The following is a 22,928-nucleotide window of genomic DNA, read 5'->3' as shown; positions in this document are numbered from 1 at the left end:
GGGCCGCCCGGACGCCTGCGGTCGGCGCCGCGTGGCCTCCGCGCTCCCCGCCGCCGCCCGCGCTCCCCGCCCCGAGCACCGCCCCTCCCTCCGGCCCGCCTCCCGCCCCGCTCCCTCCCTCCCTCGGCGGCTGCCTCGCGGCGCTCCCGGCGCACTCGGAGCCCGGCGGGGACCGGGAGGCAGAGGCTGGTGGCCCTGGGTCCGAGTGCCGGAGCCGAGCGGGGCCCGGGGGCCGAAGTTTGCCGGCGGCTCCGGGAGGTGGCGCGGGTGGCTTCCAGCCCCTGGTCGTGTCCTCGCCGGGACCCGCCGGCGAGCCGCGGCCCGGCCAACTCCGCGGTGGGGACGCTGTGCCGCGAACTTGAGGTGGGAACTTGGCGCGCTGCAGCCTCTCCGAGCACCGCCGGACTGGCGGACTCGGGCTCCGGTAGGGGGAGATGCACGTGGCCGTGGCCCCGGCGCCCCAGAGGGGACCCCGAAAACCACTGAGGGGGGCGGCCGGGACGACAGAGGATCCGGGAGCAGCTGCGGGCGGTGGGGTGGAGCTCGCTCGCCACGGTCATGGTGCGGGTCCAGCTTCTTTTCTTCCCTGGGGTCCCCGGGGTGCGAAGTGACAGGGCAGGAGGGGGGGGTACATCCCGGCTGTGGCAGAGGTTTCTCGGCGTCTCGCGGGAGGATCCAGGGAAGAGGGAGTGTTGGGGGGAGGTGGTAGGGGGGCGTCTGTCACTCGCTTATTCACTCCATCCTTAGGCACCGCTCCGAAGGCAGCATCCTGTCAGTGGGCTTTATTGAGTCACTCATTAACGCCACAAGCTTTTATTGAGCGCCCACTGTGTGCTGGGCTCTGGGGACTCCTCAGCCTCCGGGGCTCCCTACCAAGAAGGGGCTCAGCCTGGATGGATTGGAGTCTTCGGATGAGGAAGGAAAAGAGAGAAGTTCATTCATTCATTCATGGATTGGACAAAGATTGGTTGAGCACCTACTACGCACAGCTCACCATGCCAAGTGCCCAACGTTCATTATTTCATTCATTTAACAGTTATTGAGGCACTGTGCTGAGGAGAGAACCGTGAAGGAGAGGGATGGGATGGGGGCAGGAGAGGATGGAAGCCAGCTTGCAGCTTGGAGAACATCCCCCCTCCCCATGTGTGTAGGCAGAATGTCACTGGACAGGTTGCAGAACAGCCTTTCCTTGGTTCGCCTACTGCATTCATTCTCAAGGAGGAGCAGGGGGAGGCTGGAATAGGTTGTTGGATAAGAAGAAAAGGTCTTTAAAAAGCTCTTTAGGGGAGGGTGGTAGTGGGGAGGGGGGCTGAGAAACACTGATCTAACCATACCGATGAAGGGAGGCTCCCACCAATGGGGTGTATTAGTTAAGTTGTCCATTCCGCAGGCATTTTCTTAAGCACTTGCTCTTCTTAAGTACATACAGGGTGCCAGGCACCAAAGTCACCAAGGAGAACGAGACGGACACAGAGACCCCGTTTGCTGACCCCTCAAGACAAATGCAGGGGAGGTGGGAGAAGGGAGCAGGAACTGCCCTGATTCATTGTGTGTGTGTTAAGGGGGAAGGGGCTGCTTCTGACTCTATGAATCTAAGCAGAGGTTTATTCACTAGGGTGTGTTTGATACCCACACACATGACTGCAGTCAGAGTCACTTCAGGGACCACCCCCCCCCCCCCCGGAGCACGTTTCCAAGGCAGATTTGGCACTGCTGGAGCCAGGGGAGGGGCAGGTACCCAGGACGTGCTGGCTTTCTTGAGTGGAGTTCTCAGAACCTGTCAGACCTGAGCTTGACCCTGTGTCCTCTGTCTTGGAGCTCTGCAGAGGCACCTGTCGAGCAGGGAGGGAGGGTGTGTCTGAAAGACAGGTGAGGATGGCCCCTGGGGATTGCCCTCACCAGTCATTCCCTAAGCCAGCCCATTCCAGTGGAAAGATGTCTGTCATGGGACCCACTCCAAACCCACGGGGGACTGTGAGTATGCTAGAAACAAGACAGCCCTGATTCCTGTCCCAAGCCTTGAGAACCCAGGCTGGGGGAGTCCTGGAGTCTGATTGGGGCAGATCTGGGGGCTAAGCTCCTGTCCCACTGCCATTCTGAATTCTCTGCACCAGCCACACAGCCGGGCTGTGGCAAGAGATGAGGGAGATGCCCCAGGGAACAGAAGAGCAGAGAGATGTGTCCTGGATGTAGGACTGAGAGACTCAAACCGAGACTAAGGAATTAACCCCCGGACCCCTAAAAGGTGTCTTGACTGGGCTGTCTTTTCTCCACATCCCCCTTCCGAATATGTGAGGAAGAGTCAACGTTTCCGGTTGCCAAAGATATAGGGTCTGGGAATCCCCTCTTGGTTGGCTCATTAAACCCAGAGATGGAGCCCCTGGGTGGAAAATGGCGGCTGGAGAAGCCACTCTAAAGAGAATTAATATAAAGGGGGAGGCAAGAAAGTCTAGCTGCAAGCACTCGATCCCTGGTGGCCATTTTTGTTCCATAGCAGTCAGTATTTGACTGACAAAGTCAGAACCTGGAGTGAATGTGCTCCAGATAGGATCCGAATGGTGCCTCAGCCCTTCCCCTGCCCTGTGGTCACAGCGTCACACCTGCGTCTGCCCGGGCGGGCGGGCACGCCATGCTCTCCCTCGTTCCTTCCTCCCTTCCCCGCCGCAGCTGACCACGGACACGCGGCCTCAACACTTGATAAGGAATAAGAAACGAGGGATTGTTTAAGCTGGTGTCCCCTTCCTGCTGCCCCAAGGTCCTCACGGCTCTCCAAGCCTGTGCCTCTGCTTACGCCCGTGTTCCCAAATTGGGGGGCTGCAAAGAGGCAAAGAGAAATGGACCTTCCGGCTCCCACCCCAACGCCCCTCCTGGTAGAAGGCAAACTGTTACTTTGCCAGAAGCAGAGCAGGGAGGCTCGAGAGGCTGCCTCTGTCTGGGGGTAGGGGTGTCTCCGGCATGTTCTCTCTTTGGGGGTGGTGGGGTGGAGGAAAGAGCCCAGCTCCCAGCAAATATCCCCCCCACCCCAGTGACTTGGGCCCCAGCTCGCAGGAAGCAGGGCTGAGGTCCAGCATGGCTGGATTGTAACGAGGGAGGACAGGAGGAAGCCGAGGAAGATGGATCGACCCACGCGGGCACAGCATCGCACAGAGGTCCAGCATGCCAGGACCTGGGCCAGCCTAATGGCTGGATCTGTTTTGATTAACGTTTTAATTGAGGATTAATGCGGCGTGACCCACCTCTGAGTCAGCCCAGCCAGGAGCCCTAACGTGACCGATGAAGCCGCACAGGCAGGGGAAGGGCTGCATGGAGAGATCAGTGGGGTGCCCTCGACACCCGATCAGGGTCAGGGGATCACACAAGTTGGCAGGTGTGGAGCGGGGTGGGCAGAAAGAAGCCAAAGACCGAGGAGCTCAGGAAACACTTTTTTTTTTTGAAGAGAGTTGCATTGCACTTGGTTCACTTCTTACTGCCACCTATTGCCACCAATTTAGTGGCCGGAAGCAACAAATTTCTTATCTTACAGTTTGGGGGGATCAGAAGTCCAAGTAGGTCTCATTGGGCTAACATCAAGGGGGCAGCAGAGCTGTGTTCCTTCTGGGGGGAGAATCCGTTTCTGCCTTTCCCAGCTGCTGGAGGCTGCCTGCCTCGGCTCCTGGCTCGCATCATTCCAACCTCTGCTTCTGTCATCACATCTCTTCCTCTGACTCTGACCCTCCTGCCTCCCTCTTATAAGGACCCTTGTGTGACATTGGGCCCACCAGTCGATCCAGGGTCATCTCCCCATCTCAAGGCCCTCCGTTTAATCACAGCAGCGTAATCTCTTTTGCCACGTTAGGTAACATACTCACAGGTTCCATCCGGGGCTTGGGACGTGGGCATCTTTGGGAGGCCACTGTTCTGCCAAGCACAGGAACGTGCCTCATCAGTTTACATTGCTGACGGGGAAACTGAGGCCCAGCCCTCTGGAAGGAGTTTTCTGCTTCACATTCCTCCTCTGAGAAAGGAAATGCAAGGAGAGGAGCGGGCAGGGGAGGTGCCAGGCGTGCTGTGCAGAAGCCATTCTAGCCAGCGCAGAGCCCTTCTCATGTGCCAGGCATGGCTCCAAGCATTTAGGAGAGTGCGATGATTACCCCCACTTTACAGCTGAGGACACTCAGGCACAGAGAGGTGAAGTTATTTGCAGAAGGCTGCACAGCGTGGTCCAGAGGCCACACCCTCACCCCTGGCTGGTGCCTGTCTACACCATAGGAGAGTTCTGCCCAGAGACCAAAATGGCAACTGGGAACTTGATGCAAGCAGGAGTTTTGTTGATTTCTTACTCTGCTCTTGTGCAAATACGCAGTAGGAATAAAGATGGTTCCCCAGCTATGGGCAGTTGCCTGCTTCTCCTGATCCGCAAAGACTTTTCAAAAGCTTGTGCATAGAAAATAGAGACGAGAGACCCTGTCCCTGGCTTGCTTCTGGTGCTGGACACCCTCCCCGCTCCACCAGGAATGAGCAATGCAGGGGCCCAGTAAAATGCAGAGTCAGGGAGGTTTGTTCAGAATCCCACAGACCTAGCTGGAGTCTGGTTTCATCACCAGTCATGAGTTTTCACTTCTCAAAGCCTCAATTTCCTCATCTGTAAAATGGGGGTGTTGATAGTAACACCTGCCTCTTAGGGAAGGACGTGGGCTCGCACAGTTAAGGCTCTTCACAGCGCCTGGCGCCTAGTGTGTGATTATGGGAGGCTGTGACGTGTGTTGCTACAGCACCGTGAGTGGTTGGTGCTCTCTCTGCATTCCCCCCTCCTGCTCAGAAGAGGGACAGGCCTAGGACTGGAAGAGTGGAGTCGAGAGAGGACAGCAGTTGGTCAAAACCCTGGAGAGACCCAAGAGGTGTCTTAGCAGTTGGGATCAGCACATAACAGTTTGTGGAATCCTTCCTGTCCTTGATGGGATGTGGCCCTGGGGATGAGAGATCAAGCGACAGTGATCATACCTGCAGCAAACCTCCACTCACCACATCCTCGTAACAGCCCAGTGAGGTCGGCACACTTATCCCCACCTTATAGGGGGAAACAGGCCCAGAACAGGCCCGGCGCCTCAGTAGGTGCAGACGGCTGTATCAGGCCGAATGGGTATGAACAAAAGCAGTAGTAACAGCGAGGCAAGCCTGACTTAGACCTTCCTCCCATCCTGCTACCCCCCAGGCCCTGCACCCCACCCTCAGTCAGATGCTGACCACAGAGCAGCCTCATGGTGGGGGCGGGGGCTGCCCCTCAGAACTCCTCCTGGCTTCAGTGCTCATTTCTCTTTGGAAGTGTATACTCAGCCCTCCATCGTAGCTCGTGAACATCATCTTTCTCCCAGGAAGAAGGAAAAGAAATTGCACGGGGAGTGTCATCGGATCTGTGGGCTCACAAAGGGGCATTTGATCAAGGCAGCCCCAGTGCGGAAGGTTTTTCTCTCTAAACAGAGGGTCTCCACTTCTCCAGTGAAGCTCCCCTAGCGTGGGATCCACAGAGGCTTCCAGAACCCCAAGGAGGTTGAGCAGTTGGGCAGGGGGCTTTCTGCCAAAGCCCAGAGCAGCTAGAGGGTCTGCAGACCTTCCTGGCCCCCTCCCTTTTCTCTCTCTCAAACGTCAGCAGGCTCTCAGGGAGCCTTCGAAAATGCCAATTCCTGGGCCTCCCCCTTGGGGATTCTGATGGAGAGGCTCTGGGGAGGGGCCTGGGAATCTAACTCCACTGAGTCCAGGGAGATTCCGAACGCAGTGGCTTGATTTTTTTCGTCTTCTTCTTCTTCTTTTTTCTAAAACCTGGATTAAAACCCAGGGTTGTGCTAACCACACTCTACTTCATACCACTCTTCATCACTGGCCTGTGCCAGGCCACCTTAGTCACTGTTCCCTTCATCCCAATCCCCACACTTATTCCCCTCGCCCTGCCCTCCCAGGCACCCTCCCTGTGGTTGATAGAGGTCCTTACATGTGCTCAAGTCTTCGTAAAATATGTAATGTTGTGTGTGTGTTCATTTACATAAATAGCATAGTGCTATAAACTTCTGTTTCTTTTTCCACTCGGCACCATGTTTTTAAGACCTAAATGTGTTGCTAAACCTACATCTAGTCCGTTGCTTCTAATTCCTGTGCAACCTCCAGGCCTCCGCCATCTGCATCGCTTGTTCATTTCCCCCCTGGGAGGGACACTGGGAGACCTCCTAGCACCAAAGCAACACAAGCTGCACGTTCTTGTGCCTTGTTCCTCGCTTAGATACGAGTCCCCAGAAGCAGATGCTGAGTCGACTATTTGAGTGGAAATAATATATTACAGACAATGTCTATCACAACCCCTATGGACCCAGGTCTGGGCAATATACCGAAGAGTGGGTTTCCTGCATCATAAGGTACATTCCCCTCAGTACCCCTGATGGCTTTCCCAGAGGCTATACCAGACTGCACTCCCTCCAGCAAGGGGCTCTGGGGGTCAGACAATGCTGGGTTCCAGTCCTGCTTGATCAGGTCAAGAAAGGAGTCACAGTTGGCTGGTGGAGGGGGAGGACGACAAACCTCCCTCATAGCTAATAATAATACAGCAGGCCCACTGAGGGTCCACAGGGTGTCAGGCATTGGGCCAAGCACATCGCCTGTGAAATCTGCTTTAGTCCTCAGCATAACTCAGGGAGGTTGGAGCAACTCATATTCCCATTTTACAGAGAAGGAAACTGCATCTCAGAGGCAGGACATGACTTTTCCAAAGTCACAGAGTGACTGGGCTTGAACCCAGATGTTCAGACTTCAGAGCTAGTGGGCTCTTCTGCTTCCCCGTCTTGGGGTAGTCAGCAAGTTGCCCCCCAAGCTGGAGTCTAACCAGCTTTTTCTCAACAGCCCCTGTATTTGTCTCCTGTTGCTGCTGTAACAGATCACCACAAACTGAGTGGTTTAAAACAACAGGAACTTCACAGCATTGTAAATCAACTATACTCCAAAAAAAAATTAATTAATAATTTTAAAAACCACGAACTTACTACCTCACACTTCTGGAGAAGAGAGGTCTCAAATGGGCATTACAGGACTAAAATAAAGGTGTGGGCAGGCTGTGCTCCTTTCTGGAGGGTCTAGGGGAGAGTCCATTCTTTGCCTGTGTTGGCTTCCAGAGGCTGCCTGCTTTCCTTGGCCCGTGGCCCCTTCCATCTTCAAAGCCAGCATTGGCCAGTCGGGTCTTTCTCACAGTGTTGCATCACTCTGATGCACCCTCCTACCTCCCTCTGCCATCTTTAAGGACTCTTGTGGTTGCATGGAGGCCCCAGAGACTCCAGGAAAATCTTCCCACCTCAAAGGAAACCGATTAGCAACCTTATTTCTGTCTGTAAGCTTGATTCCTGCTTGCCATATAATCTAACATATTCAGGGGTTCTAGGGGTTTGGATAAGGACACGGACATCTTTTGGGCGGGGCAGGGTGGGGATTGGGGGGATTATTCTGTCTACCAGAGCCCCCCTAGTGGTGTCTACCCACACTGACCACTCGGGCCTGGGGTGGAGTGCATCTTCAGCAGGGAAGTGGGTGCTGGGCGGCGGGCACTGAGCACAGGGAATACCGGCTTCTGCGCCTCGCCATATCTCTGCTAGCCTGGCCCTCCTGCCCACCCCAGCCCAGCCAGGTCAAAGCTACCAGCTAATACCATCCCCTCCCCGACCACACATGATCATCAGGTCAGCTTTGGTGGTCTGACACCACCCATCCATCCATGTGCGAGGCCCCCATCCCTGCTCTCTCTCCCTGATTTGCCCACACCCTCTCCTGTCCATCATCCCACAGCCAGGAAAGGCTGCCTCTAACTCAGGCCTCATCACAGCACCACCTATCGGTCACCTGGGTGAATGGCACCACGGGAATCATCCTGCAGCCTAGTCTCTCCCCCTCACCACACTCCAGTCCTGCAGCAGGTCCTGTCAGCTCTTCCACCAAAGTCCACCCCAAATCCATCCAATTCTCCAGACGCCTCCACTGATCCAAACCTCGATGGTCTCTTTCCAGAATGACTACAGGGGCTTTCAGCCTGCTGTCCCCAACCCAGCCTGAATCTTCTGAGGACGCCTCGCCCACGAGGAATAAACCCCAGCTCCGTCTGATGCCTGCCGATGCCCCCACACACATCTTCTCCTACCTTCCCCTCACTCACTCTGCCCAGCCACTCGGGCTTCACTTTGGTCTTTGACCATCCAAGCCCATCCCCAGGTCGGGGAGCAGGCTCTTCCCATTCCCACCACCTGAGACACCCTCCCCCAGGTCCTCCCAGGGCTGGCTCTGCCCCCAGGGTCCCCTCCTCCGAGAAGCCCTCCTGGGTTAGCCCTCCAGCTAACATTGACCCCCAGTCATTTCCCATCTGTCACCTTGTTCTGTTTTCATCACAACACCCACTACAGCCTGTGTACTTATTTAGAGACTGTCTCCCCCACTAGAACGTCACCTCCGTGAGGACAGGGCTGGGTCCGTCTTGTCCTCTGCTGTGCCTCCAGACCTAGCCCAGTCCGACACATGATAAGTGTTGACTGAATGCATGACGGCTCCCTCAGGACGACTCCTCTTCATGCCCACCATCGGAGCCCCTTTTTCAAATGGCTTCCTCTTCCCAAGTACACATATAGACCCTAAGAGGCAAAATCATTGAATTTCACCATGCTCGAGAGCCGACAGACCTAACACTGTAGGGTAATTTTAAAAGATCAGCCTTTTTGTGAGGGTATCAGGCTGGGTGAAAAGAAGCATTACATTCCAGAAGCAGGACTTTGGAGCCTGTTTGATCTATGATCCTCACCCGAGACTCTAGCGTGCAGAACTGTCACCCTACACCCATTAGACTGGGTAACCCCAAGACCAAAGGCTCGGGAGAAGTGCTCCCCCCCCCCCGCTTAGCAAATTCCAGCATCTGGGCCTCCCCAGGGCCCTCTGGCCCTCTGCATACAAGCAGCCTGAACGAAGCATGCTTTTTCTCTCCTCTCCATTCTAACAAGTCTCTGAGACAGGACAACTTTCCACATAGGAGGCTGAGGCTTTAACTCACAATTGACGTGGGTCATGAGAGAAAAAAAAATGAGGAATCGTTCATTGGGGGTGCTTTCTGCTGGAGGGAAATCGAGGAGGGTTGAAAGAAGAAATTCTGCAAGAAGAGAAGTGATTACAGATGTGGGGTTCACAAGAGCTCTCCGGGGCTTGCAGGATGAGAGGAATATTCCTTTACCTTCATCACTATTCTTGCCAAACAGAATGTCATTTTCCCTCTTGTCTTTGGTGGCAAAGAGAAAGCAGCAGAGCTGAAAAGCGGTCGCACTTAAAAGCGATCTTTCCCCTTCAAGGGATTCTAGCAGGCTTTGCCTGAGGAGATGAGTTCCAATTTTAGGTGAAGTTAAAAACACTCAACTCTTTAAAATCAAATCATTTTTTTCAAACACGGGTGTACCCTAGTTTTCCAAAACCTGATCTGTGAAACTATAGCTTGCCCCAAAGATAAATGAGTGGAGTGAGGATTTGCTTTTGTGAAAGAATTTGTTAGGAAGGCGCCCCTTTCAGATGTGGAAACCGCCGTGGCTCCTGTTAAGCACTGCTTCTCATCCATGCAGGGCTGCGTGTATGCGTGTGGACCCGCGTGTGTTTCCCCTGAACATGTCCATAGCACAGATGTACACTCAGGTATCGGAAATAGTTTCCATTTGTAATTGATAGGCTTTGCTGGTACCACTTGCATCCGTGGGGAATTGAGCTGGGGAGAGGAATGGTGATTTTTAAAAGCAAAGTATTAGACCCTTACTACTTTTCCCTGGATCAGCTGAATTCTGGAGAGCTCTGTTGCTGTCATGTAGGGGTCTCAAACTCAAATGCCTACAGGGGCCAGGGAGGAAACATACATGAGAGAAGTAAAGTGGGTGTTAGGAAGACAACAGGGAGGGGTAGGGACTGTGGTGTATTGTAGCGTTCATGCCCTGCCTAAAGGGGGCAGTCATTTCTCAGCTGGAATTTGGGCCAAACATTACCAGATAGTCTGATTTTTCAAAAGAAACCAAGATATACAAATTTTTACAGGAAATGTCTCCATTTTCAAAATCTTCTCCAAGCCAGGCAAAATATTTGTGAACCAAATGCAGCCCATGAGCTATGAATGAATAAGCGATCTCATTCTAGTGGCACAAACCCTTAGCTTTGAGAGTTGGGAAGGAAGAAGTCTATAGAAGCTGAGATTTTGACCTCAGTTTCTCAGAAGTGCCCTCATCGTGTTGGCCTCACCAACAGGAAACGTAATCATTTGTTAAGCATTTCTTGGAGCTTTGACACTGCTGGGCACAGGGATTCAGAGACGAGTAAAGCACACTCTTCCCCCAGGGGGCAAGCAGTCTACTAAAGGAGCCAGGCTTGCACACAGATCATTCGAAAACAGGTGACAAGTGCAGTGAAGATAAATGGGGGGAGGGGCTGACATTCGATTTAGCTGGAAGAGCCAAGGAGGGCTTTCTGGAGGAGTGAGCATGCCTGTCCAATTCACTCCTGTATCCTCAAGATGATGTTTACTGATATATGAGCAAACATGGCACCGTTGTGATAACTGTGCATTTTTTGGACATTGACCCTGATTTATGGCAAGTGATGTCAGTTTTCCATGTGTGGAAGGAATACAAGGTGTCTGTTTGAGTTAAATACTAATAATAGTAGACAGTGGGAGTTCTCTGGTGGCCTACTGGTTAGGATTCCAGGCTTTCACTGCCATGGCCTGGGTTCAATCCCTGGTTAGGGAGCTGAGATCCTGCAAGCCACATTGTATGGCCAAAAAATAAATAAAATAAAATAATTTAAAAAATAATAGTAGACAGCAAGTATTGAGTACCTACCATGTCCCAGGCACTGTAGTAAGTGGTCTGAGACAGTACATAATTCATTGAATCCTCTCAGTAATACTGTGAAGTAGATCATATGATCATACCCATTTTACAGATGAGGAATTGAAACACATTGAGGTCGAGTAACTTGCCCAGGACACGTGGCTCCAAAATCTATGCTTGTAGCCACAACAGCAGACAGACATTTATTACTCACAGTTCTGGAGGATGGGAGTCTGAGATCAGGGTGCCAGCATGGTCGGGTTCTGATGGGGGCTCTCTTCCCGACTTGCAGGTGGCTACCTTCTCACTGTGCCCTCACATGGGACCTCTAGTGTCTCTTCCTCTACTTATAAGGGCACTAATCCCACCACGGGGGCTCCACCCTCATGACTTCATCTAAACCTAATCACCCCCCAAAGGCCCCACCTCCTAATACCAACCCATTGGAGGTTAGGGCTTCCCCCTGTGAATTTGGGGGAACACAATTCAGTCCATATCAGCAGGAGTCACTGTGGGTCTTTCCTCCCCTCTCCCCCCAGGCCCGAGAGGGATGTGAAGGCCCAAAATGACCCTCTTACCGGGAGACAATTCTGATTACGACTACAGCGCGCTGAGCTGCGCCTCCGACGCCTCCTTCCACCCGGCCTTCTTCCCCCAAAGCCAATCACTCAAGGGCGTCTTTTACCGCCGAGCCCAGCGGCTGCGGCCACAAGACGAGCCCCGCCAGGGCGGCCAGCCAGAGGACCGCAGGCGCCAGATCATCATCAACGTGGGCGGCATCAAGTACTCGCTGCCCTGGACCACGCTGGAGGAGTTCCCGCTAACGCGGCTGGGCCAGCTCAAGGCCTGCACCAACTTCGACGACATCCTCAACGTGTGCGATGACTACGACGTCACCTGCAACGAGTTCTTCTTCGACCGCAACCCGGGGGCCTTCGGCACCATCCTGACCTTCCTGAGGGCCGGCAAGCTGCGGCTGCTGCGGGAGATGTGCGCCCTGTCCTTCCAGGAGGAGCTGCTCTACTGGGGCATCGCCGAGGACCACCTGGACGGCTGCTGTAAGCGCCGCTACCTGCAGAAGATCGAGGAGTTCGCCGAGATGGTGGAGCGGGAGGATGAGGACGACCCGCTGGACAGCGAGGACCACGACAGCGAGGGCCCCACGGAGGGCGAGGGCCGCCTGGGCCGCTGCATGCGGAGACTGCGCGACATGGTAGAGAGGCCGCACTCAGGGCTGCCCGGCAAGGTGTTCGCCTGCCTGTCGGTGCTCTTTGTCACCGTCACCGCCGTCAACCTCTCCATCAGCACCTTACCCAGCCTGAGGGAGGAGGAGGAGAAGGTAAGAGCCCAGGACCACTCTCCTCCCAGAAGTGCACAGCCTTCTCACCTGCACTGTCACCTCCTCCAGGAGGTCTTCCCTGAGTGCACTGGCTGAGCAGCACCCCAGTCCATCGTTGTGCTTACATCTGTTTATAAGTGTGTTTACATGTGTGTTGCCCGTCTCCACGTTCAAACACAAGCTCCATGCCTGTGCAGGTCTGCGCTGTGCCCTGCCCCCCCCAACATTGTCCAGCAGGGAGGAGGCACTCAGCCACTCCCTGTTGGATGGATGGATGGCTGATGTGATCTATGATGTACCTGGCCCCAAGCTAAGCACATGACATATACCATCAAAATTTATTTCACCAACTTGCATCCTTTCTCAGCCTTCCTAATTCCCTTGCATGAAAATATCCCAGAAAGCTTTTTTGGGTCCTGAATATGAGTTTTATTGATAGATGTGTGTGTGTGCACATGACCTCAAATAGTGAGCATCTCTTTCTGTTAAATGAGAGAATTCCCATAAAGTGTTCACTCCAGGGCCTGATGGGGTGTGTGTCCAATTCTCAGGGATACCACTCACTTAGCCAGCAGTTACTAGGAGCCAAGGGCTGGGCTGCCACTCTGCCTGCATCTTATCTCCTCAGCGAATCTTCCAGCATCCTGGTATGGGAGGTGTTCTCACACCCACTTGACAGCTGAGAACACTGAGGCAAAGCAGCTTGCCCAGACCCAGGTCTGACTGAGTCCCTAGTCTGGTTCTTAAACGTGGAAGTATGGGTGCCACATGGCAGCGTGAGACCTCATCTAGCCCCACAGTTCAGCCTCCTTATGTATGAGACCCTCAGCCTTTGAGTTGGGACCCTTTCCCCATACATAGGGGTTCTGGAAGCAGGTCTCAAGACAGACCAAAAGGTTCAGATGGTGCAAATTGTGTAGGCATTGGAGAAATAGGTAGTATGGCGGTAGGAACTCAACATAAATATCATGCCAGCCAGCATTTATTGAGCACTGGCTGTGTACCCTGCATGTGCTAGGGGCTTTACATGAACTCTCTGATCAAACATTAGAACCACTCACCACGTGAGGGTTTTCCCAAACACATATATTATGGAAAAAGTAGCGATAGTGTTGCCTTTATAACTCGCAGGGAGTTTCTGACACTTCTTTTTTAATACACTGAATTTTAAAAACCAGTGTTAAGAAAACAGCACTCAACCAGTAAAATGAACTTTTGAGAAGCATAAGGGGTAGTGATGAAGGGGGCAGGGCTACAGCCAGACGGCCTGAATTTGAATCCCACTTCGTCCACTCTGGCTGTGTAACTGTAGGCAAGTTACTTAACCTCTCTGTGCCTCAGTTTCCCTACATGTCCAAGAGGCTGTGAACAGGCTCACCTCACAGCACTTGAGGTTTCAGCGAATCGGTCTACGGGAAGTGACTGGAACGTTGCCTGGCGATGTGCGTGCAGGAAGTGCTCACCATGAGGATTATACGTGCCTACCAAAAAAAGAGAAAATGCCCGTCAGTTGAGACCTGTCTGGAAGCACCTGTATTTAGTGTAGATTTCTTCTTGGCTCCAACATACACAATACTGATTTTATCAGGAAAATACTAACAAAGCCACAGTTTTATTCAACTTCTGATACTTGCTTTAAAAAAAAATACCCGGCCTTTTTCATGACTCAGTAAAAATGCTGTTCTTCTGCTTCATTTGGGGGACCAGTGGGGTTCACTGTTTCACCTGAGTACACGTTTGAGTGCCTACTGTATTCAGGCTTCACAGGGCAGACAGGATGACCAGAGTGGGTCTCCAGATTCAGGAAGCTCAAGTCTAGGTGACAGCCCCGTGACCATAAGTATGACACACAAGCCAAGGGGGCTCTTGTGAGAGGACCACCAACTGTGCTGGGGATACTTGGAGGGGAAGCACTCCAGGAAGGCTTCCCAGAGGAGGGGGCTTCCTGTCCCAGAGGTCTGAGATCTCAAAGCCTCACCCAGTACTAGTTCATCTCTCCAGCCTCTCACATATTCCTAGAGGAAAAGCTAGCAGAGCAGGTCTGGTAGAACCCAGCTGTGCCCGGGAACCGACAAGATGCCCCAGGTAGAACCATTTGTGCCTTCCCTCTCTGCCAAAGGCCCCTTTGAGGTTGAGGTCCAAACCCACTGGGGACGATCCACCGTCCAGTTGTATTGCAGACCAGAGCAACAGCTGGCAGCAGCCCCCATGACAGATACAGCACACAGATGTGTTTGAGTGAACCATGGAGTGCTTTCTTTGTATTGAATTGTCACAACATTTAAACCCCAGGAGATTTCATGTAAAACTCCAAATTTCCAGCTTCTCTTGAAAAATTCGGTGAGGCAGCCTCAAGACCGAATTCTCCTGGGACAGCCATCAGGGGGCGACGAGCTAGATGGCTGCGCACCCCAGCAGGCCTCCGCCCCACCTGGGCCACCTCCGCGGCTTTCCCTTTGCCTGCCTGGCCTTCATCTGACACCCCGTCTAAACACCAGGCCAGGGCTCTTCCGTCCATCCTGGTAACAAATATGAATGGATCACTGGGCGCGTCCTGGGCCTTTCCAGGCACTGGGGTCCTGAGAGTGAACAATACACAAACTGTCCTGCCCTGTGGGGCTGCAGTCTCCTGGGGCAGTGGGGCAGGCAGGCAGGGCTGAGACAGATGATAAACATGGTAAATAAGTAACTTATTGAGAATATTAAAAGATGATGAGCATTACGATCAAATAGAGCAAGGGGAATCGGGGTACCGGAAAAAGGGGGAGGGCTTTTAAACAGGGCAGGTCCCAAAAGCCCTCCCTGGGAAGGTGATATGGAAGTAAAGAGCTGGAGGAAGGGAGGGCAGAGTGATACGGGTGTCTGGGGGAAGAGGAATCCTGCAGGGAAAGTCAAGAAAAGTCAACGCTGAGCTGGGGGTGAGCCTGGGGTGTTGGAGGAGCAGTGAGGAGGCCCGTGGGGCTGGAGCAGGTGAGCGAGGCAGGCAGGGGGCAAGGAAGTGGGAGAGGTGGTGGCTTGGCCACCTGTGCCCCTGGGGGACTTGAGCCATCTCTCTGAGCCATGGAGGATGCTCAGCAAGGAGGGACAGGATCCGATTCACGTTCTGAGTCCCTCTGGCTGTGTGTGCGAAGTGGACTGCGGGGACCAGGAAGCCCAGGGAGGAGGTGCCTGCGACTGTGCAAGTCAGAGAGGGCGGTGGCTGGACCCAGGTCGGGCAGTGGACAGAGTGAGAAGTGCTTTGACTCTGGAATCATTTTAAACGAAGCACCAGTGGGATTTCATGAGGATTACAGGGGAGGCGTCAGGATGAGGCCAAGTCTGTCCTGAGCACCCAGAAAAATGGGATTGCTGATCGCTAAGAAGGGAATCCACAGTGGGCAGGTGTGCAGGCAATCAGGAGCCCAAAGAGACTAGATCGTAAATGTTCTCGACACAATAAACGGAACGATAATTATTCATATTGCAATATATACATGTATCAACTCATTGTACACCTTAAATTTGTACACCATGTTATATGTCAATTACATCTCAATAAAAATAAATTTTAAGAAGAAAGAAATCAGGAGCCCGTTTCGGGACACGATGAGTTTGAGACACCTACCAGACATCCCAGGAGGCAGCCCGTCTGGGGTGTGCAGTTCAGGGGCGAGGTCTGGGCTAGAGAGAGATTAGGAATGGTCAATGTTGAGATGGTACTTCAAGCCCTAGGTCTGCACGGGATTAACCAGGGAGTGAGCATAGCCAGAGAAAGAGAGGACTCGGGGCCGCAGGACACGGACAGGCACATGCCCAGACCACCCTTCACCCGCGTAGCCCAGCCAGGACAGAGCCTCATGCTCCTTGCTGGTGGGACCGCTGACCTCTCCCCTCTCTCCCAGGGCCAGTGCTCCCAGATGTGCCGCAACATCTTCATCGTGGAGTCTGTGTGTGTGGGCTGGTTCTCCCTCGAGTTCCTCCTGCGTCTCATCCAGGCGCCCAGCAAGTTTGCCTTCCTGCGGAGCCCGCTGACGCTGATTGACATGGTGGCCATCCTGCCCTACTACATCACCCTGCTGGTGGACGGCGCCGCCGCGGACCGCCGCAAGCCCGGCACAGGCAACAGCTACCTGGACAAGGTGGGGCTGGTGCTGCGCGTCCTGCGGGCGCTGCGTATCCTGTACGTCATGCGCCTGGCCCGCCACTCGCTGGGGCTGCAGACGCTGGGGCTCACGGCCCGCCGCTGCACCCGCGAGTTCGGCCTCCTGCTGCTCTTCCTCTGCGTGGCCATCGCCCTCTTTGCCCCCCTCCTCTACGTCATCGAGAACGAGATGGCCGATAGCCCCGAGTTCACCAGCATCCCTGCCTGCTACTGGTGGGCCGTCATCACCATGACAACTGTGGGCTATGGCGACATGGTACCCAGGAGCACGCCTGGCCAGGTGGTGGCGCTCAGCAGCATCCTCAGCGGCATCCTCCTCATGGCCTTCCCCGTGACCTCCATCTTCCACACCTTCTCCCGCTCCTACCTGGAGCTCAAGCAGGAGCAAGAAAGGGTGATGTTCCGGAGGACCCAGTTCCTCATCAAAACCAAGTCGCAGCTGAGCAGCATGTCCCACGACAGTGACATCTTGTTTGGAAGTGCCTCCTCAGACACCAGAGACAACAACTGAGCCCAGAGGACACACCCCGCCACCGCCACCGCGAGGACACCCCCAGCCCTACCCGCCCTCTGAGGCTTGAAGCTATCGCCATCACTGCAGAAGCCTTCGAAGGCACGTGCTGCTTCTGAGCGCAGCCCTGGCCTAGGAGTGACCGAGCCACGCCCCAGGGAGGATGTCCCAGCGTCCATCCGCAGGGGGTCCCTGGTCCTCAGAGTCCAGAAGTGAAGCCCAGCACACAGCCCTGTCGGTCCCCCTGCCCGCCCCAGCCCCCATGCCTGTTTCCCTAATAAGGAAATGGCTTGTTCTTTCCACCATGTAAATAACATGCCCAGCAAAGACTTGCTTTCTGGGGCTGCCTAGAGAAAAAATACCAACAGCAGCAGCTACACGTCTGTCCTCAGTGTGGATCACGTGCGATTAAAGAAGACCGGTGAAAAAGAGAGAAAAAGCCTTCCACGGAGCTCTCTTAAGAGAGGAAACGGCGCTTCCCAGCAAGGCCAGCCAGTGTGGGAGCCAGAAGTGAAAGGGCCTGTTTCCTTGGGTCCTTCATGCCTAGTGGGGTCCCCGTGGGGTTGGAGGAAAACAGGGCAGGTACCTTTGGGAAACTGCTGGTAAAGACTGCAGTCCCTCGCTCTTCTTTCTCTTTGATTCCTCCCACCTCCAGGCCTCTCTTTCCCTCCTTTTTCCTTCTCTCCCATCTGCTGTTCTCCTCGTTTGCACCTTAAGGCCTGTTTCTCAAACTTTTCCCCCAAGGCACCCCTAACAGCCTTGTAGACACAAAGTCAGCATTGCTGACTACAAAGGTGAAATCACTTGATTTTCTCTTTAAAAAAAATAGTGTGGATTTTTTTATTCTATGCCACATTTATTTTAATTTTTGAAAAAAAAATGCTTCAGACTGTTTATCTGAATCTAAATGTAAACCTAGATGGCATTAGGTTGATGCTTTGGGAAGGTGGACCACAGTTTCCTGGGCCATCTGAGAGCATAGTCTGAAGCCCCCAAAGGCCTCCCTGGGCCCCTCAAAGACCTACAGAGCACCCACCCGACCAGGAACACCTCCCGATCTCATGCAGTGTGGATGGTGCCAGGTAGAGAGGGAGCCCCAGGGCAGCCCACCAGATTTACTCTGCTTGCAGAGTTCAGAGCCCCTCGGTGCCAGTCTGGAGAGGGGGCTTGGCGCCCAGGTGGCGGTCACACGCCTGCCTTCCGCCTCACAGATACCGCAGCATCGCTGGCTTCTCCGCCCCAAACACCTGCTGCCTTGGCCCCGGCTCCTCCCCTCGGCCAGCTGCGGAAAGCAAGCTCTAAAATAAATCTGGTCCCATCACTGTCCTGCCTAAACCCACAGCGGCAGCCATCACGCTGAGAATAAAGTGCAAGTGCCCGGCATTGCCTGGGCCTGCTGCCCTCTCCAGCCCCATTTCCCACGTGTCTCTCTTTCGCTCACTCCATCCAACTACGCTGGCCTCCACACTGCTCTTTAGAAGCACCCAGCCCATTTCCCGCCCCGGGCCTTCACACATTCAGATCCCTCCGTCCTGCCGAGCACGGCAGAGCTGCCTCCTCCCATCACCTTCCTGACCACTTGCCTAGAGAATCCTCTCCAGCACGCGCGCTGCCCGCGCTCTCTCACCCAGCTTATCTTCTCCATCCACTTATCGGCTTCTGGAATTGCCTTGTTTATTTCTCTGCTCCTCACTTAGGGTCTGTCTCCCGCCCAAGGAGGTCAGTGCTATCGTGGCAGGGATTCAGCGATAGAGCTCACGGCTGACTCCCAACAGCTAGCACAGGGCCCGGCAGCCAGCAGGTACTCAACAGACATTTGTGGAATGAATGAAAGACTGAGGGGAAGCAAGAAAAAGGGCCAGAAAGTAGAAAGGCTTTTGCTTTTAACACTGGATAGCGGGACGTCCGAGCACCTCTCCCTCTCCCTCTCCCTCCCTCTCTCTCTCTCTCCCCCTACCCAGTGGGGAGGCAGGGGCAGGGCTACCTCTGCACAGTGTACACGCAGTGATGCCGACTGGAAATATGCAAGTCACGAGGGCCTCGTTAAAGCCTCCCCCTGACACCTGCTTCCAGTGACTCACGCCTGAAAAGTAAGTGTTCCGACTAATTAGCTCTACCCTCTGGAGTCCGGTGGGTGTCACAGAGATCAGGCACTGCCGTCACCTGTAATAATACCTTAGATTTATGGAATGAGATTTGCCCCCCTCCGAAGTGGCTAAGAGAGAACGGAAGACAATTGAAAACGCAGAACAGAGAGAAACGTGACACACAAAGAGCCTTTAAAACTCCAGGGAGGGGAAAGCAAATACCATCTGAGGTGGGGGGAGCCCAGAGCGGGCCACGCTGGGAGGGGAGTCACGCGCCCACCACACCGAGGGCAGAGAAGGAGCTGGGTCACTGAAGGTCCAGGTTTCTGGCATCTTCTTGCCCAGATTCTCATCTGTGCTGGTGGCTGAGGTGGAGGCCCAGACGCAGGCGCCTCTCAAGACCTCCCTTGAGGGACAAAGGGGCTCAAGATACTGACCTTCACACCCAGAGTGTTGCTTAAGGATCCTTTGCCCTAATTAAGAATCCGGAGGCCTCAGGACACCTAACTAGCCACTTCTAGGACCATCATCGACTTGACTGTAGTGGCTTTTCCACTCTTTTTTAGCAATATGAAATCTGATGAAGAAGCCCAGCTAAAAATTGGACTGAATAAGGGCTGTTCTGTTGGAAGTTGGGGGCACAATTCTTCTCCCGGTCCTAAGGGGACCTCCCTTTTGACCCCGGTTCAGACAGCTAACTCCATGCAGTGAAAATTACGGTGAGTGAAAATCACTGCTCTAGGGGAAACGGCAAAGCAGACCGTTCCCAAATTTGTCTTATTTTTTAGGTCACATGGACATCCCCCATCTACAGTTGAGCTCAGGGCTTCCCTAAGACTCACAGTGGGGACTGGGAAAGGCTGATTTCACAGTACAGATTCTCAGCCCACCTCTGAGGAGGGCTGGAACCTCTCACCTCGGGCACAGAATTTAAGGGGGAGTCAAAAAAAAAAAAAACACCTTAGTAATCAAGATAAATCATATTTCAATGCAATATTTTTAAAAACTCAAGACTAATGCTAAAAACCCATGATGAACAAAATAAAGACAGGATCTGCCTTTGCAACTGCATAACTCTGACCCACATACCTCTCTTTAGTTCCGGTCCTGACTGGACACCCTGCCATATCCTATAGGACAGTTCCAGCCAGCCAAGCCAGTCCCCCAGGAAGCACAGGTGGGAGCCTTTAGCACCTGGCACCGCAGCTGCTGGGCATGGGCACCCTTCCCACTGGAGGGGATCAGAATGGCCACCAACCCCACCTCCTACCCCAGTGAACATTTGAGAACCAGGCCCCTGCCCTCATGGGGCCCGCACAGTGGCGGGGAGAGAGAGAGAGATAGAGAAATGCAAATTGAAGAAAATAATTTCTGATGTTGGTGAGCACAGGGTGACCTGGCAGACAGCGACGGGGGCCAGAGGAGAGGTGGAGAGCAGCCCCTGAAGAGAGTCAAGGAAGGACTTTCTGAGTAGGTGACATTGAAATGGGGACCAGGAGGAGGCGAAGGGGCAGCCATCCAAGCAGAGGGCACAGCCAGTGCAAAACCCAGAGGTGGGGAAGCCCTGGACATCCCACCAGCTGTCGAGGGAGCCTGTGGGCACATGGCCCCACTGTGAGAATCCTTCCTCCTAGGGAGAAAACTCAGATCTGCAAAGTTGACACTCTTTGAACAAACATTTCCAGAGACCTTACTCTGAGCCAGGCCCTCTCAGAGCAGCTGGGGACAAAACAATAAAACAACAGAACTGGACTCAGTCCCTGCCCCAGAGGTGCTTATTATTTAATGGAGAGAAAGACACGTGAATAGAAGATTTCTGCGCACGTGGGATGATGGGGGTGCAGGTGCAGGGAGCTGTACGAGCATGGAGAATGACATCAACTGGGAATTCCCTGGTGTTCCAGTGGTTAGGACTCGGTGCTTTCACCGCCAGGACCTGAGCTGGATCCCTGGTTGGGGAACTAAGATCCTGCAAGCTTCACAGCACAGCCAAAAAAGAAAAAGAAAAAAAGACATCAGCTAAAGGAAGTGTGATTTTCACTCAGATTTACATTTGCTAAAACGGCCTCACATACATTTTCCTCCAGAAAAAAAAAAAAATAGTATTCCTCCTAACACCGGTTCTCCTATCTCTCCATCCAGTCCTGTTAACTTATATCAGGAATCTGGCCACTTAACCTCCTCCAGTGGTCCAGCCCCCATCCTCTCCCACGTGGATTGTTGCTGAAGCCTCCTGCTTGGTTTCCCTGCTCTCCTGCTTCCCCTCCCATCTGTTCTCTGCACAGCACCAGACGGACCCTGTTGAAACGCAACTCTGATCATAGTCATCCTCTGCACAGAGTGTCTCCCCCAACCTGGTGACATTCCATCCCACTCAGTCAAAGCCAGTGTCTCTCACGGCCCCAGCTCCCTGACCTGGTGTCCTTGTCTCCCTCTCATCTCTCCCTTCAGCTACACCAAACTCTTTATTCAATGAACAGACCAAATACAGTCCCTCCTCAGGGCCTTTGCACTTGCTGTTTCCTCTGCCTGGAAGACTCTTCCCTAAGGGATATCCACGTGCTCCCTCTCTTTATTAGGGTCTCTGCTCAAATGTCACTTAAACAGAGAGCCCTTATCTGACCTCATCCCCACAGCCTGTATAAAAGACCACACTCCTAGCATGCCCCCAGTGTATTAACCATGGCTTTTCTTTTCTGTATTCTGATGCTTTGACATCCGGGACCTTGCAGACCCTGCAAGGACTGCTCCTTCCAGGGACAGCCAGTTCCTAGAGATGGTAAACCACTCACCCGCAAGCGTGCTTTTCAAATACAAACCAACCAATCCGGATTCCATACCCTTAGCCACCTCCTTCCACCTCCCTTTTGGGGCTCTCACACACCAGGCCACTGTCCACATGCCCTCATCACCCCAGGGCCAGATCAGACAACCAAGCACAGCCCTATGCCCCAGGGCTCGCTGAAATGTTTCAAACTAGCCAATCCTAAGCCTGCTTACCCTGCCTCACCCACTCCTTCCCTCAAAAACCTCAGTAAAGTTCTTGCCCACAGTTACCCCCTCCCTCTGCCTCTGACCAGCCCTGTGCTTCCCCATGTGTCCCCCCACGATGTGGCATGCCCCCTTCTCTTGGGAACTATGAGTATAACAAACTGTCTTTTCAATGGCAATTGTCTCCTGATCTGTTGGCCTCGCCGTACCTGAATAATAATAAAATCTATATTTAAAACACGCAGCCCCTTAGCCTGCTTCATCCTTCTCTGAGAGCCTTATTATCACCCAATACCTTATATATGTGTTGCGCATGGGCTTTCTTTCTCCACTAGATGGTCAGCTCCATGAGGGCAGGGACCTGCACAGCAGTATCCCCAGTCTACGACAGCACCTGGCACGTAGTAGGTGCTCAATAAATATTTGCTGAATAAATGAATCTGTGGATCCCTTACTTCTATACAGAGTCCTACAAATTACATACACATATCAACCATATTTGTTCATACATATGGTGGCATGACTCTCAGTACAATCTATTCCTGTAAAAGGGCACCACAATTAAGCGGTCAAATAACCCACCCCCACCCCCACGTCACCCGATGATTTCTGCTTGGAAACCATCTCCACCATGTGAATTTATTTATTTTATATTTTTGGCCACTCTGCATGGCATGCAGGACCTTAGTGCCCCCAACCAGGGATCAAACCCATGCCCCCTGCATTGGGAACGCAGAGTCTTAACCACTGGACCGCCAGGGAAGTCCCTCCACCATGTGAATTTAGTCCTCCATCAACATCCATGTATTTTAAATTAAATGTATAAAAAGAGGGCTTCCCTGGTGGCGCAGTGGTTGAGAGTCCGCCTGCCGATGCAGGGGACGCGGGTTCGTGCCCCGGTCCGGGAAGATCGCACATGCCGCGGAGCGGCTGGGCCCGTGAGCCATGGCCGCTGAACCTGCGCGTCTGGAGCCTGTGCTCCACAACGGGAGAGGCCACAATGGTGAGA

General features: G+C 53.6%; 1 protein-coding gene across 1 annotated transcript; it reads left to right on the top strand.

The window, feature by feature from the left end:
- Nucleotides 1-138: 138 nt before the first annotated feature.
- On the top strand, nt 139-22,159 carry KCNG1 (potassium voltage-gated channel modifier subfamily G member 1). The gene is made up of 3 exons (XM_030839099.2): nt 139-363; nt 11,390-12,189; nt 16,071-22,159. The coding sequence occupies exons 2-3, from the start codon at nt 11,416-11,418 to the stop codon at nt 16,839-16,841; spliced, it is 1,545 nt and encodes a 514-aa protein (XP_030694959.1). The 5' UTR covers nt 139-363; nt 11,390-11,415; the 3' UTR covers nt 16,842-22,159.
- The last annotated feature ends 769 nt before the right edge of the window (nt 22,160-22,928 follow it).

This window comes from Globicephala melas, chromosome 15 (genome assembly GCF_963455315.2).
Source record: "Globicephala melas chromosome 15, mGloMel1.2, whole genome shotgun sequence".
In the NCBI taxonomy this organism is placed as follows: domain Eukaryota; kingdom Metazoa; phylum Chordata; class Mammalia; order Artiodactyla; family Delphinidae; genus Globicephala; species Globicephala melas.
The sequence above is the reverse complement of the archived record's forward strand: the minus strand, read 5'-3'. Positions and strand labels throughout refer to the sequence as shown.